This window comes from Nerophis lumbriciformis, linkage group LG21 (genome assembly GCF_033978685.3).
Source record: "Nerophis lumbriciformis linkage group LG21, RoL_Nlum_v2.1, whole genome shotgun sequence".
In the NCBI taxonomy this organism is placed as follows: Eukaryota; Metazoa; Chordata; class Actinopteri; order Syngnathiformes; family Syngnathidae; genus Nerophis; species Nerophis lumbriciformis.
In genome coordinates, this window is record NC_084568.2 from 5,814,799 (window position 1) to 5,827,456 (window position 12,658).

At 36.6% G+C, this 12,658-nt stretch overlaps 1 protein-coding gene across 1 annotated transcript; it reads left to right on the top strand.

Annotated features, from left to right (window-relative positions):
• The first annotated feature begins 683 nt into the window (after window positions 1-683).
• lsm10 (LSM10, U7 small nuclear RNA associated) lies at window positions 684-10,165 on the top strand. Its single transcript, XM_061983462.1, has 2 exons — window positions 684-818; window positions 9,660-10,165. Exon 2 carries the CDS (start codon window positions 9,674-9,676, stop codon window positions 10,079-10,081), a length of 408 nt encoding a protein of 135 aa, XP_061839446.1. The 5' UTR covers window positions 684-818; window positions 9,660-9,673; the 3' UTR covers window positions 10,082-10,165.
• The last annotated feature ends 2,493 nt before the right edge of the window (window positions 10,166-12,658 follow it).

The window sequence follows — 12,658 nt, forward strand, 5'->3', positions numbered from 1 at the left end:
TAGTGGATCTAACATAATAGTGTGAGTCCAGTCCATAGTGGCTCTAACATAATAGTGTGAGTCCAGTCCATAGTGGATCTAACATAATAGTGTGAGAGTCCAGTCCATAGTGGATCTAACATAATAGTGTGAGTCCAGTCCATAGTGGATCTAACATAATAGTGTGAGTCCAGTCCATAGTGGATCTAACATAATAGTGTGAGAGTCCAGTCCATAGTGGATCTAACATAATAGTGTGAGTCCAGGCCATAGTGGGGCCAGGAGGAAACCATCCTGAGCGGAGATATATTATAATATAATATAATATAATATATATATAATAATATAAAATATTATAATATAATTATAATACAAATATATTGTAGTATTCATTTTATTTGGTCACAATTCACAAAAATACAATACTTTTACTGTATTTACTATATTTCATCTGGTTTTTAAAATGCAAAAGAAATGTATTATCTTTTTGTTTTAAAAATAAAACAAATGATTAATTCTAATTTATTTTGAATGACATAAAATGTATTATTCATAAAAACATGATTTGTTTATACTACCTTATATGTGTGTTGTTATTTATGTATTGCAACTAACACCGTTCCTGTAGTTGGAGACATCTAAAAAAAAATATTGTACATGCCACGCTATGGCCTGCAGGGGGCGGTGTTGTGGCATTGGAGTGAAATTCTGTGACGCAATCATTTAACATCACGTGGTGTTTCACCAACCCGGAAACACCCGCGAGTGTTTGACCATAGTAATCCCGCCAAGGCTTTTTCACCTTAATTTGGCATGGATTGCACATTTAACTCATTCAGGTAAATATGCCATGTTACGATAATACTTCTTAGATGTTCTAAAGTCCGCCGCATTACCTAAAAGACAGATTTCACTGACTTTAGTTAGGTTGTTGTCCTTCGTTTACGGCAACTTTGTTTTATTGCAACCAAAGAATTGATCATAGCGCATGCGTGTTAATCATAAATGAGTTCCAGCTGGTAAAGATGCTAAACATTTGTACAGTTTGTTAGTGATTTATTTGTCATTCTTGGCTCTTTAAAGGAGTCGAATATCGAGGAGAAGTTCCTTTTAAAGACTGGCTTGTTGTTTTAGTTCTTTTGTTGTCTATTTTTTAAATCAAAGATACAATTACTGGTAACAGTCAGAGGTGGGTAGAGTAGCCAGAAATTGTACTCAAGTAAGAGTACTGTTACTTTAGAGATTTATTACTCAAGTAAAAGTAAGGAGTAGTCACCCAAATATTTACTTGAGTAAAAGTAAAAAGTATGTTGTGAAAAAACTACTCAAGTACTGAGTAACTGATGAGTAACATACACACACACACACATATATATATATATATATATATACATATACATTGATATATACAATATATATATACATACATATACATTGATATATACAGTATATAATTTATATGTATTTATTTAGCTGTTTTTGTTTACATGTTAAAGATGTTTTAATGAATATACATGCATGTTTAACATATAGATTCCTTTCTTTCATGAAGACAAGAATATAAGTTGGTGTATTACCTGATTCTGATGACTTGCATTGATTGGAATCAGACAGTAGTGCTGGTAACGTCCACGTTTTCAAATGGAGGAGAAGAAAAGTTCCTCCTTTCTGTCTAATACCACATGAAAGTGGTGGGTTTTTGGCATCTTATTTGTCCAGCTTCCATATTCGTTTTTATACACTTTACAAGAAATATATTGGCGTCAAACTCCTTAGCTTGTTAGCTTGTTTGCGCTGGCTTTCGGAGACTCTTGTTTTGAAAGCGCAAGCGCGATGGAGCGGCACTTTTATTGTGAAGACAGGAACGTCCTCATGTGCGGTCAGTCTTTAGGCTTTTGACGGGATGTCCGGTTGAAATAAAAAAAGTATCTTTTTTCCTTCACACTTTTGATTGATTGATTGGAACTTTTATTAGTAGATTGCACAGTACAGTACATATTCCGTACAATTGACCACTAAATCTGATTGGTGGAAAGAAGTGAAACGTCACCAGTAAGGCAGGCACTTTGAAGGTCTGTCTGACAGACCAAAACAAACAAAGCGTGCATTAACAGATCGATAAAAATTAGTAGCGAGTAGCGAGCTGAATGTAGATAAAAGTAGCGGAGTAAAAGTAGCGTTCCTTCTCTATAAATATACTTAAGTAAAAGTAAAAGTATGTTGCATTAAAACTACTCTTAGAAGTACAATTTATCCCAAAATACACTCAAGTAGATGTAACGGAGTAAATGTAGCGCGTTACTACCCACCTCTGCTGGGAACAGTTATAAAATACGATTTGTTTCGAAGTATTGCATTTACACAAGCCAACAATATATGTACTCTATTGGTGGGAATTGTTCTGAAATATTGATTATAACAATTTAGTTTGTCATGTGTTTTCATTGTAAACATTCCATAAAGGGATGCCATGTTTAGGCAGTAAGTTTACTATTTAGAATTGTTCTTCTACATCAGTGGTTCTCAACCTTTTTTCAGTGATGTACCCCCTGTGAAAATGTTTTTAATTCAAGTACCCCCTAATCAGAGCAAAGCATTTTTGGTTGGAAAAAAAGAGATAAAGTAGTAAAATACAGCACTATGTCATCAGTTTCTGATTTATTAAATTGTATAACGGTGCAAAATATTGCTCATTTGTAGTGGTCTTTCTTGAAATATTTGGAGAGAAAAAAGATATAAAAATAATTAAAAACTTGTTGAAAAATAAACAAGTGATTCAATTATAAATAAAGATTTCTACACATAGAAGTAATCATCAACTTAAAGTGCCCTCTTTGGGGATTGTAATAGAGATCCATCTGGATTCATGAACTTAATTCTAAACATTTCTTCACAAAAAAAGAAATCTTTAACATCAATATTTATAGAACATGTCCACAAAAAATCTAGCTGTCAACACTGAATATTGCATTGTTGCATTGTAATGAATGGAATAGCCTACTTGATTTGATGTTCAGTTTATGAACTTACATTCATATTTTGTTGAAGTATTATTCAATAAATATATTTATAAAGGATTTTTGAATTGTTGCTATTTTTAGAATATTTAAAAAAAAAAATCTCACGTACCCCTTGGCATACCTTCAAGTACCCCCAGGGGTACGCGTACCCCCATTTGAGAACCACTGTTCTACAGTACTCAACTATCTTAGAATTACTTCCATGCCGAACAACTTTACTGTAAAATGTTCTACACAAAAACACAAAAATTGGGAATTTCTGGAATAGCGGGAATTTTTTTTGAAAATGGTAAAAAAACAACTTGAATGGTCAGAAAGAGTTGAAATGGTTGGTGTTGGAATTTTTCAAATTGGTCGAAAAATATTGAAGTAATGTCATGTTGAATTGAGAAATGCCATCCATCCATCCATCTTCTTCCGCTTATCCGAGGTCGGGTCGCGGGGGCAGCAGCCTAAGCAGGGAAGCCCAGACTTCCCTCTCCCCAGCCACTTCGTCCAGCTCTTCCTGTGGGACCCCGAGGCGTTCCCAGGCCAGCCGGGAGACATAGTCTTCCCAACGTGTCCTGGGTCTTCCCCGCGGCCTCCTACCGGTCGGAAGTGCCCTAAACACCTCCCTAGTGAGGCGTTCGGGTGGCATCCTGACCAGATGCCCGAACCACCTCATCTGGGTCCTCTCGATGTGGAGGAGCAGCGGCTTTACTTTGAGCTCCCCCCGGATGGCAGAGCTTCTCACCCTATCTCTAAGGGAGAGCCCCGCCACCCGGCGGAGGAAACTCATTTCAGCCGCTTGTACCCGTGATCTTGTCCTTTTGGTCATAACCCAAAGCTCATGACCATAGGTGAGGATGGGAATGTAGATCGACCGGTAAATTGAGAGCTTTGCCTTCCGGCTCAGCTCCTTCTTCACCACAACGGATCGATACAGCGTCCGCATTACTGAAGACGCCGCACCGATCCGCCTGTCGATCTCACGATCAACTCTTCCCTCACTCGTGAACAAGACTCCGAGGTACTTGAACTCCTCCAATTGAGAAATGGTATTACGGAATTTCAGGAAAACCGGGAATTTTTCCAGTTCAAAAAACAACTTCGTTTTTTGTCCTGATTAAGAGGAAGGTTTTGGCGGTGGAACGGTTGAAATGCGTTGAAAAATGTGGGAGGAGTAGTTGCCAGAAAAAAGGGTGGAAATAGGGCTTTGGAAAACCAAGAATTCTGGAAAATCCTGACATTTTTTTGAACTTGGAAAAAAAAGGTAGTTTACATTTCCAGGATGGTGGAATGTGTTGAAGGTGGAATGGTTTGAATCGGTTGAAAAATGTGGAAATGGTTGACGTTTGAAAAATGTCCAATTCATTTTGAATGGGAAAAATGTCCTGGAAAACCTGGAATTCTGGGAAATCCTGACATTTTTTTTGAACTTGGAAAAAAAAGGTAGTTTACATTTCCAGGATGGTGCAATGTGTTGAAGGTGGAATGGTTTGAAATCGGTTGAAAAATGTGGAAATGGTGGACGTTTGAAAAATGTCCAATTCATTTTGAATGGGAAAAATGTCCTGGAAAACCTGGAATTCTGGGAAATCCTGACATTTTTTTGAACTTGGAAAAAAAAGGTAGTTTACATTTCCAGGATGGTGGAATGTGTTGAAGGTGGAATGGTTTGAATCGGTTGAAAAATGTGGAAATGGTGGACGTTTGAAAAATGTCCAATTCATTTTGAATGGGAAAAATGTCCTGGAAAACCTGGAATTCTGGGAAATCCTGACATTTTTTTGAACTTGGAAAAAAAAGGTAGTTTACATTTCCAGGATGGTGGAATGTGTTGAAGGTGGAATGGTTTGAATCGGTTGAAAAATGTGGAAATGGTGGACGTTTGAAAAATGTCCAATTCATTTTGAATGGGAAAAATGTCCTGGAAAACCTGGAATTCTGGGAAATCCTGACATTTTTTTTGAACTTGGAAAAAAAAGGTAGTTTACATTTCCAGGATGGTGCAATGTGTTGAAGGTGGAATGGTTTGAAATCGGTTGAAAAATGTGGAAATGGTGGACGTTTGAAAAATGTCCAATTCATTTTGAATGGGAAAAATGTCCTGGAAAACCTGGAATTCTGGGAAATCCTGACATTTTTTTGAACTTGGAAAAAAAAGGTAGTTTACATTTCCAGGATGGTGGAATGTGTTGAAGGTGGAATGGTTTGAATCGGTTGAAAAATGTGGAAATGGTTGACGTTTGAAAAATGTCCAATTCATTTTGAATGGGAAAAATGTCCTGGAAAACCTGGAATTCTGGGAGTTTTTGGAATTTGTCAAGGGAAAGCCCGCGGTCCCCGAATAGGCCGAACAGTCTGAAGTTGGAACGGTTTGAAAAAATGTGGAAGGTAGAGCACGCCAAAATCTGGAGAAGTTGTTTAATAAATAGATTCATTTTCGTGTTTACCATGAATTGATGAACGTGGACCCCGACTTAAACAAGTTGAAAAACTTATTGGGGTGTTACCATTTAGTGGTCAATTGTACGGAATATGTACTGCACTGTGCAATCTACTAATAAAAGTTTCAATCAATCAAAATGAGGACAACATGAGGACTTAAATTATGACTAGGGATGTCCGATAATGGCTTTTTGCCGATATCCGATATTCCGATATTGTCCAACTCTTTAATTACCGATACCGATATGTACAGTCGTGGAATTAACACATTATTATTCCTAATTTGGACAACCAGGTATGGTGAAGATAAGGTCCTTTTTTTTTTTTTAAATAATAAAATAAAATAAGATAAATAAATTAAAACCATTTTCTTGAATAAAAAAAAAGAAAGTAAAACAATATAAAAACAGTTGCATAAAAACTAGTAATTAATGAAAATGAGTAAAATTAAGTGTTAAAGGTTAGTACTATTAGTGGAGCAGCAGCACGCACAATCATGTGTGCTTACGGACTGTATCCCTTGCAGACTGTATTGATATATATTGATATATAATGTAGGAACAGAATATTAATAACAGAAAGAAACAACTCTTTTGTGTGAATGAGTGTAAATGGGGGAGGGAGTTTTTTTGGGTTGGTGCACTAATTGTAAGTGTATCTTGTGTTTTTTATGTTGATTTAATAAATAAAAAATAAAAAAACGATACCGATAATAAAAAAAAACGATACCGATAATTTCCGATATTACATTTTAAAGCATTTATCGGCCGATATTATCGGACATCTCTAATTATGACCATTGTATGATGCTGTAACTACTTGGTATCGGAATTGATTCCGTGGACCCCCGACTTAAACAGGTTGAAAAACGTATTGGGGTGTTACCATTTAGTGGTCAATTGTACGGAATATGTACTGTACTGTGCAATCTACTAATAAAAGTTTCAATCAATCAATCAATCAAAATGAGGACAACATGAGGACTTAAATTATGACTAGGGATGTCCGATAATGGCTTTTTGCCGATATTGTTCAACTCTTTAATTACCGATACCGATATCAACCGATACCGATATGTACAGTCGTGGAATTAACACATTATTATTCCTAATTTGGACAACCAGGTATGGTGAAGATAAGGTCCTTTTTTTAAAAAAATAATAAAATAAAATAAGATAAATAAATTAAAACCATTTTCTTGAATAAAAAAAAAGAAAGTAAAACAATATAAAAACAGTTACATAAAAATTAGTAATTAATGAAAATGAGTAAAATTAACTGTTAAAGGTTAGTACTATTAGTGGAGCAGCAGCACGCACAATCATGTGTGCTTACGGACTGTATCCCTTGCAGACTGTATTGATATATATTGATATATAATGTAGGAACCACAATATTAATAACAGAAAGAAACAACCCTTTTGTGTGAATGAGTGTAAATGGGGGAGGGAGTTTTTTTGGGTTGGTGCACTAATTGTAAGTGTATCTTGTGTTTTTTATGTTGATTTAATAAATAAAAAATAAAAAAACGATACTGATAATAAAAAAAACGATACCGATAATTTCCGATATTACATTTTAAAGCATTTATTGGCCGATATTATCGGACATCTCTAATTATGACCATTGTATGATGATGTAACTACTTGGTATCGGAATTAATTACGTGGACCCCCGACTTAAACAGGTTGAAAAACTTATTGGGGTGTTACCATTTAGTGGTCAATTGTACGAAATATGTACTGTACTGTGCAATCTACTAATAAAAGTTTCAATCAATCAATCAATCAATCAATCAAAATGAGGACAACATGAGGACTTAAATTATGACTAGGGATGTCCGATAATGGCTTTTTGCCGATATCCGATATTGTCCAACTCTTTAATTACCGATACCGATATGTACAGTCATGAAATTAACACATTATTATTCCTAATTTGGACAACCAGGTATGGTGAAGATAAAGTCCTTTTTTTTAAAAAATAATAAAATAAAATAAGATAAATAAATTAAAACCATTTTCTTGAATAAAAAAGAAAGTAAAACAATATAAAAACAGTTGCATAAAAACTAGTAATTAATGAAAATGAGTAAAATTAACTGTTAAAGGTTAGTACTATTAGTGGACCAGCAGCACGCACAATCATGTGTGCTTACGGACTGTATCCCTTGCAGACTGTATTGATATATATTGATATATAATGTAGGAACAGAATATTAATAACAGAAAGAAACAACCCTTTTGTGTGAATGAGTGTAAATGGGGGAGGGAGGTTTTTTGGGTTGGTGCACTAATTGTAAGTGTATCTTGTGTTTTTTATGTTGATTTAATAAATAAAAAATAAAAAAAACGATACCGATAATAAAAAAAACGATACCGATAATTTCCGATATTACATTTTAAAGCATTTATCGGCCGATATTATCGGACATCTCTAATTATGACCATTGTATGATGCTGTAACTACTTGGTATCGGAATTGATTACGTGGATCCCCGACTTAAACAGGTTGAAAAACTTATTGGGGTGTTACCATTTAGTGGTCAATTGTACGGAATATGTACTGTACTGTGCAATCTACTAATAAAAGTCTCAATCAATCAATAAAAAACCGTATGTGTGAATGTTTAGGAGCATTCACACACTAAAGACGTTTAAGATGCTTCCAACACTAAATTGGCCCTAGTGTGTGAATGTTGTCTGTCTATCTGTGTTGGCCCTGCGATGAGGTGGCGACTTGTCCAGGGTGTGCCCCGCCTTCCGCCCGATTGTAGCTGAGATAGGCTCCAGCGCCCCCCGCGACCCCAAAGGGAATAAGCGGTAGAAAATGGATGGATTTGGCACTGGTGGTCGTGTCAACAGCAGCTGTCTGCCATTAGCTTGGTGTTTTTCTGTGCTTTTCACACGTCTTTTGGGCGACAAGTAGTCATAAACACCCTCACATTTGAGTGGGTCAAACAAAACAAGATGTTTACATGTCCCACTGGTATTCATGAAACGACCACGACCAGAGGTGGGTAGTAACGCGCTACATTTACTCTACTTGAGTAACTTTTGGGATAAATTGTACTTCTAAGAGTAGTTTTAATGCAACATACTTTTACTTTTACTTGAGTATATTTATAGAGAAGAAACGCTACTTTTATCTACATTCAGCTCGCTACTCGCTACTAATTTTTATCGATCTGTTAATGCACGCTTTGTTTGTTTTGGTCTGTCAGACAGACCTTCATAGTGCCTGCGTTTCAACAAATGCAGTCACTGGTTGACGTTCACTCCGTTCCACCAATCAGATGCAGTCACTGGTGACGTTGGACCAATCAAACAGAGCCTGGGGTCACATGACCGGACTTAAACAAGTTGAAAAACGTATTCGGGTGTTACCATTTAGTGGTCAATTGTACGGAATATGTACTGTACTGTGCAATCTACTAATAAAAGTTTCAATCAATCAATCAATCAAAAGCGTGAAGGAAAAAAGACCCTTTTTTATTTCATCCCGTCAAAAGCCTAAAGACAGACTGCACAGTTCCTGTCTTCACAATAAAAGTGCCGCTCCATCGCGCCTGCGCTTTCAAAATAAGAGTCTCCGAAAGCCAGCGCAAACAAGCTAGCAAGCTACGGAATTTGCCGCCAATGTATTTCTTGTAAAGTGTATAAAAACAAATATGGAAGCTGGACAAATAAGATGCCAAAAACCAACCACTTTCATGTGGCATTAGACAGAAAGGAGGAACTTTTTTTCTCCTCCATTTGAAAACGTGGACGTTACCAACACTACTGTCTGATTACAATCAATGCAAGTCATCAGAATCAGGTAATACACCAACTTATATTCTTGTCTTCAAGAAAGTAAGGAATCTATATGTGTTAAACATGCATGTATATTCATTAAAACACCTTTAACATGTAAACAAAAACGGCAAAATAAATAAATATAAATTATATACTGTATATATCAATGTATGTATATATATATGTGTGTATATATATATATATATATATATATATATATATATGTGTGTTTATATGTTACTCATCAGTTACTCAGTACTTGAGTAGTTTTTTCACAACATACTTTTTACTTTTACTCAAGTAAATATTTGGGTGACTACTCCTTACTTTTACTTGAGTAATAAAACTCTAAAGTAACAGTACTCTTACTTGAGTACAATTTCTGGCTACTCTACCCACCTCTGACCACGGCTAACCTTAAGGCGGCTTGCAGGTGTTGCTGAGGCCATGGAGTCGGAGAGGACCGAGGGCTCTCTGTCCGCCCAAGCGGACGCCTTCAACTCCATCCGGGAGCGCACCATCGCAGAGAACAGCATGGTGGTGCTGCTGCAGGGCCTGCGGGGGCAGGTGACCACGGTGGACCTGAAGAACGAGAGCACAGCGCGGGGCCGGGTGGTTAACGTGGACGCCTTCATGAACGTACGCCTGGAGGAGGTGCTTTACCGTGACCGGAAGGGGACCCCCACTCGGCTGCAGGACCTCTTCATCACCGGGAGAAATATCCGCTACGTTCACATCCCAGACCACGTGGACATAATGAAGACAATACAGGGTCAACTGGCAAAGATCCACCGTGTGCGCAACTTTGGAAAAGAGGGCGGAGGAAGGAAGGAGTTTGCCAAGAAGAAAAATTAACAGAAACCAAGCTTTTTTTTTTTTTTATTCATGGCTTCCACTTAAATATTTTAAGTTTGAAAATAAAGCTTAATTGACATTGAATATTGGAGGCCACTCTTTTTTTCCTTTCCCTAATTTCCTTTAGGTCAATAAAAGTATACAACCATTAATTTGATTAGAGAAAATATTTTATACATATTATGTTGCTTTAATTGTCTAATGAGAGCTTAAAAGGATGTTCATATATTCCCATTTAGCTGAAGAATGTCTCATAATCCTCCAGAAGAAACGGGGTTCCAGGTCCTAAATGACTGTCAAAGTGTCCCAACTTGTCGGATTACCTACTCAGACAGCTCATGTCCAGGTGAGAAGCATGATTTATGATCTAGAATAGAATAGAATTGACTTTATTGTCATTATATTTGCATATAACAAGATTAAAGACTCCAATTTAAGGTGCGGGAGTGGGAACAAATATGGGATAAAAATAAATTACATAAGAAGTAATAAAGATAAAACTAAGAATTGAAATAGACTACTATCCAATAAAAATAATAAGCAATCCTGTACACTATACAAAATACTGTACAATATACAGAACAAGACAAGAGTACCGGAGTGATAACAATCAGTGTCGGATGTATTGCACTCGAAGGGTAATATTGCACAATAGGGTACATCTTTATTTTAACTACAATAAACTTACAGAGAGCAGGGAAGCGAGGAAGCAGCAGACCACTGGAAGATGCCAACATTGGCACATCTGGAAGTGATCACGGCGCCGCTATAAATAGTTTGTTTTCATTACCGCTTATAATAATAATATCACTAATACTTGGTTAATATTCAAGTCACAAAATGTAAATGGAGTATTGTTGGGGCTTTTTGAATGGTTGGTTATCGCATTTTATGGGCGGAATAGTGGCGCTCCCATTGACTCTGTTGTCAGCCAACTTTTATTTGTTTATTTAATCTTTAAAATGCATTAAAAAAAATAATTCCATCTGTCGTCCTGTCTATTAAAATAATTGTGAACGATAGGCAAAATTCCAAAAAAGTGCGGTTTCCCTTTAAGCCTGCATATTAATTTCACACCAAATTGAGGAGGGAAGTTTGCCAAACATGTAAGACTACAGTACAACCTGCGGTAAAGCCATATTTTTTAGGGTAATTATACGGACGCTAGAGATGCGCGGATAGGCAATGATTTCATCCGCAACCGCATCACAAAAGTCGTCAACCATCCGCCATCCACCCGAACCAACATTTTATCAAAACCACACCCACCCGCACCCGCCCGTTGTTATATATCTAATATAGACGATGCAAGGCATTAGTGAGGTTATAAAGCTTTTGCCTGTTAAAGAAAGGAGACTGATCCAATGTAGCAGAGACATTCAATGTGTGCCACACATTAGTGGCTAAGAGATATTAATGCGTGATAATATTATTTATCATTATTATAATATTATTGTCATTTCCATTAAGAAAGTGTTGACAATTGTTGCCAATGCCCTCAGATCAGGAGTGCGTTCCTCACACTTTGTGTGCGCAGTTGCAGCAAGCAGAACGAGGCTTTTAAGAAGTTAAAACAATATTTTAGAAAGACTAGGCCTATATTTTCGTTAGGTAAAAAAAAATGTTCTGAATTTATTTCAATGAATATTAACTTGTTAACGTTATAATGCTCAAATAGGGACGAGGGCGGGGTGCACAGTGAAGCAGTGAACAAATTTGCGACAAAGATGAACCTTTATTGATTGATCTGCAGCCATGACAAAATATCAGACAATCTCCATAAGATAAACACATAGCCTATGTTGTAGGCATAGGCATAGGCTCATACGTTTTTAAGTTGAAATAAATAAAAATTAAAAAAATGTGCCTCATAAGCCTTAGGCTGTCAATCACGCGCACAAACTTAAATTATACAATAACATATGTATGTCATCCCTATTTAAACAAAAATAAATTAAATAAATAATAATAATAAATTACCTGCAACTTATTGGCCAAGGCAAATAGCTGAAGGGGGGAAATTAAACCCATCAGACTGCACTTTATCATCAAACTTGAATTATAATGAAAATGGACGGTCGCGACGAACAAAGCAGGCTAAATAGCCTTACATTGTCGCCAATCGGAGATGCGCTTCACTTGAAAGCGAGGCCAAATAATTATTCACACATAGTAGTATATCTCGAATAGAAAAAACCCACAATAAACAACGCAATTGCCTTAATTCCTTTGCATTGTAGTGCGCCCAAACAACACGTAACCATCAAAATTATTTAGCTGACCGAACTCAATATAGGTTAGACATGGGCTTATTTGGTATAGCCTATAGGTAACGTAGACTAATTCGTTTAACATATCCAACCGTATGTCTACTTACTTTTTTTTTTGTTAGCACTATGCAGGAATAAAATGGCATCTACAGTGCCAGGATTCATGCGAGAGCGCCTGGCCTCTAAAATGCGCCCTGCTGCGCTGAAGGAGCGCTCACTTGCGCCACTTGTTGCTGGGATGCGGTGCCTGATGAATAATTGACTGTTTCAAAGAGTGCTGCTCGTTTTTCGTATGTGGGTAACAACA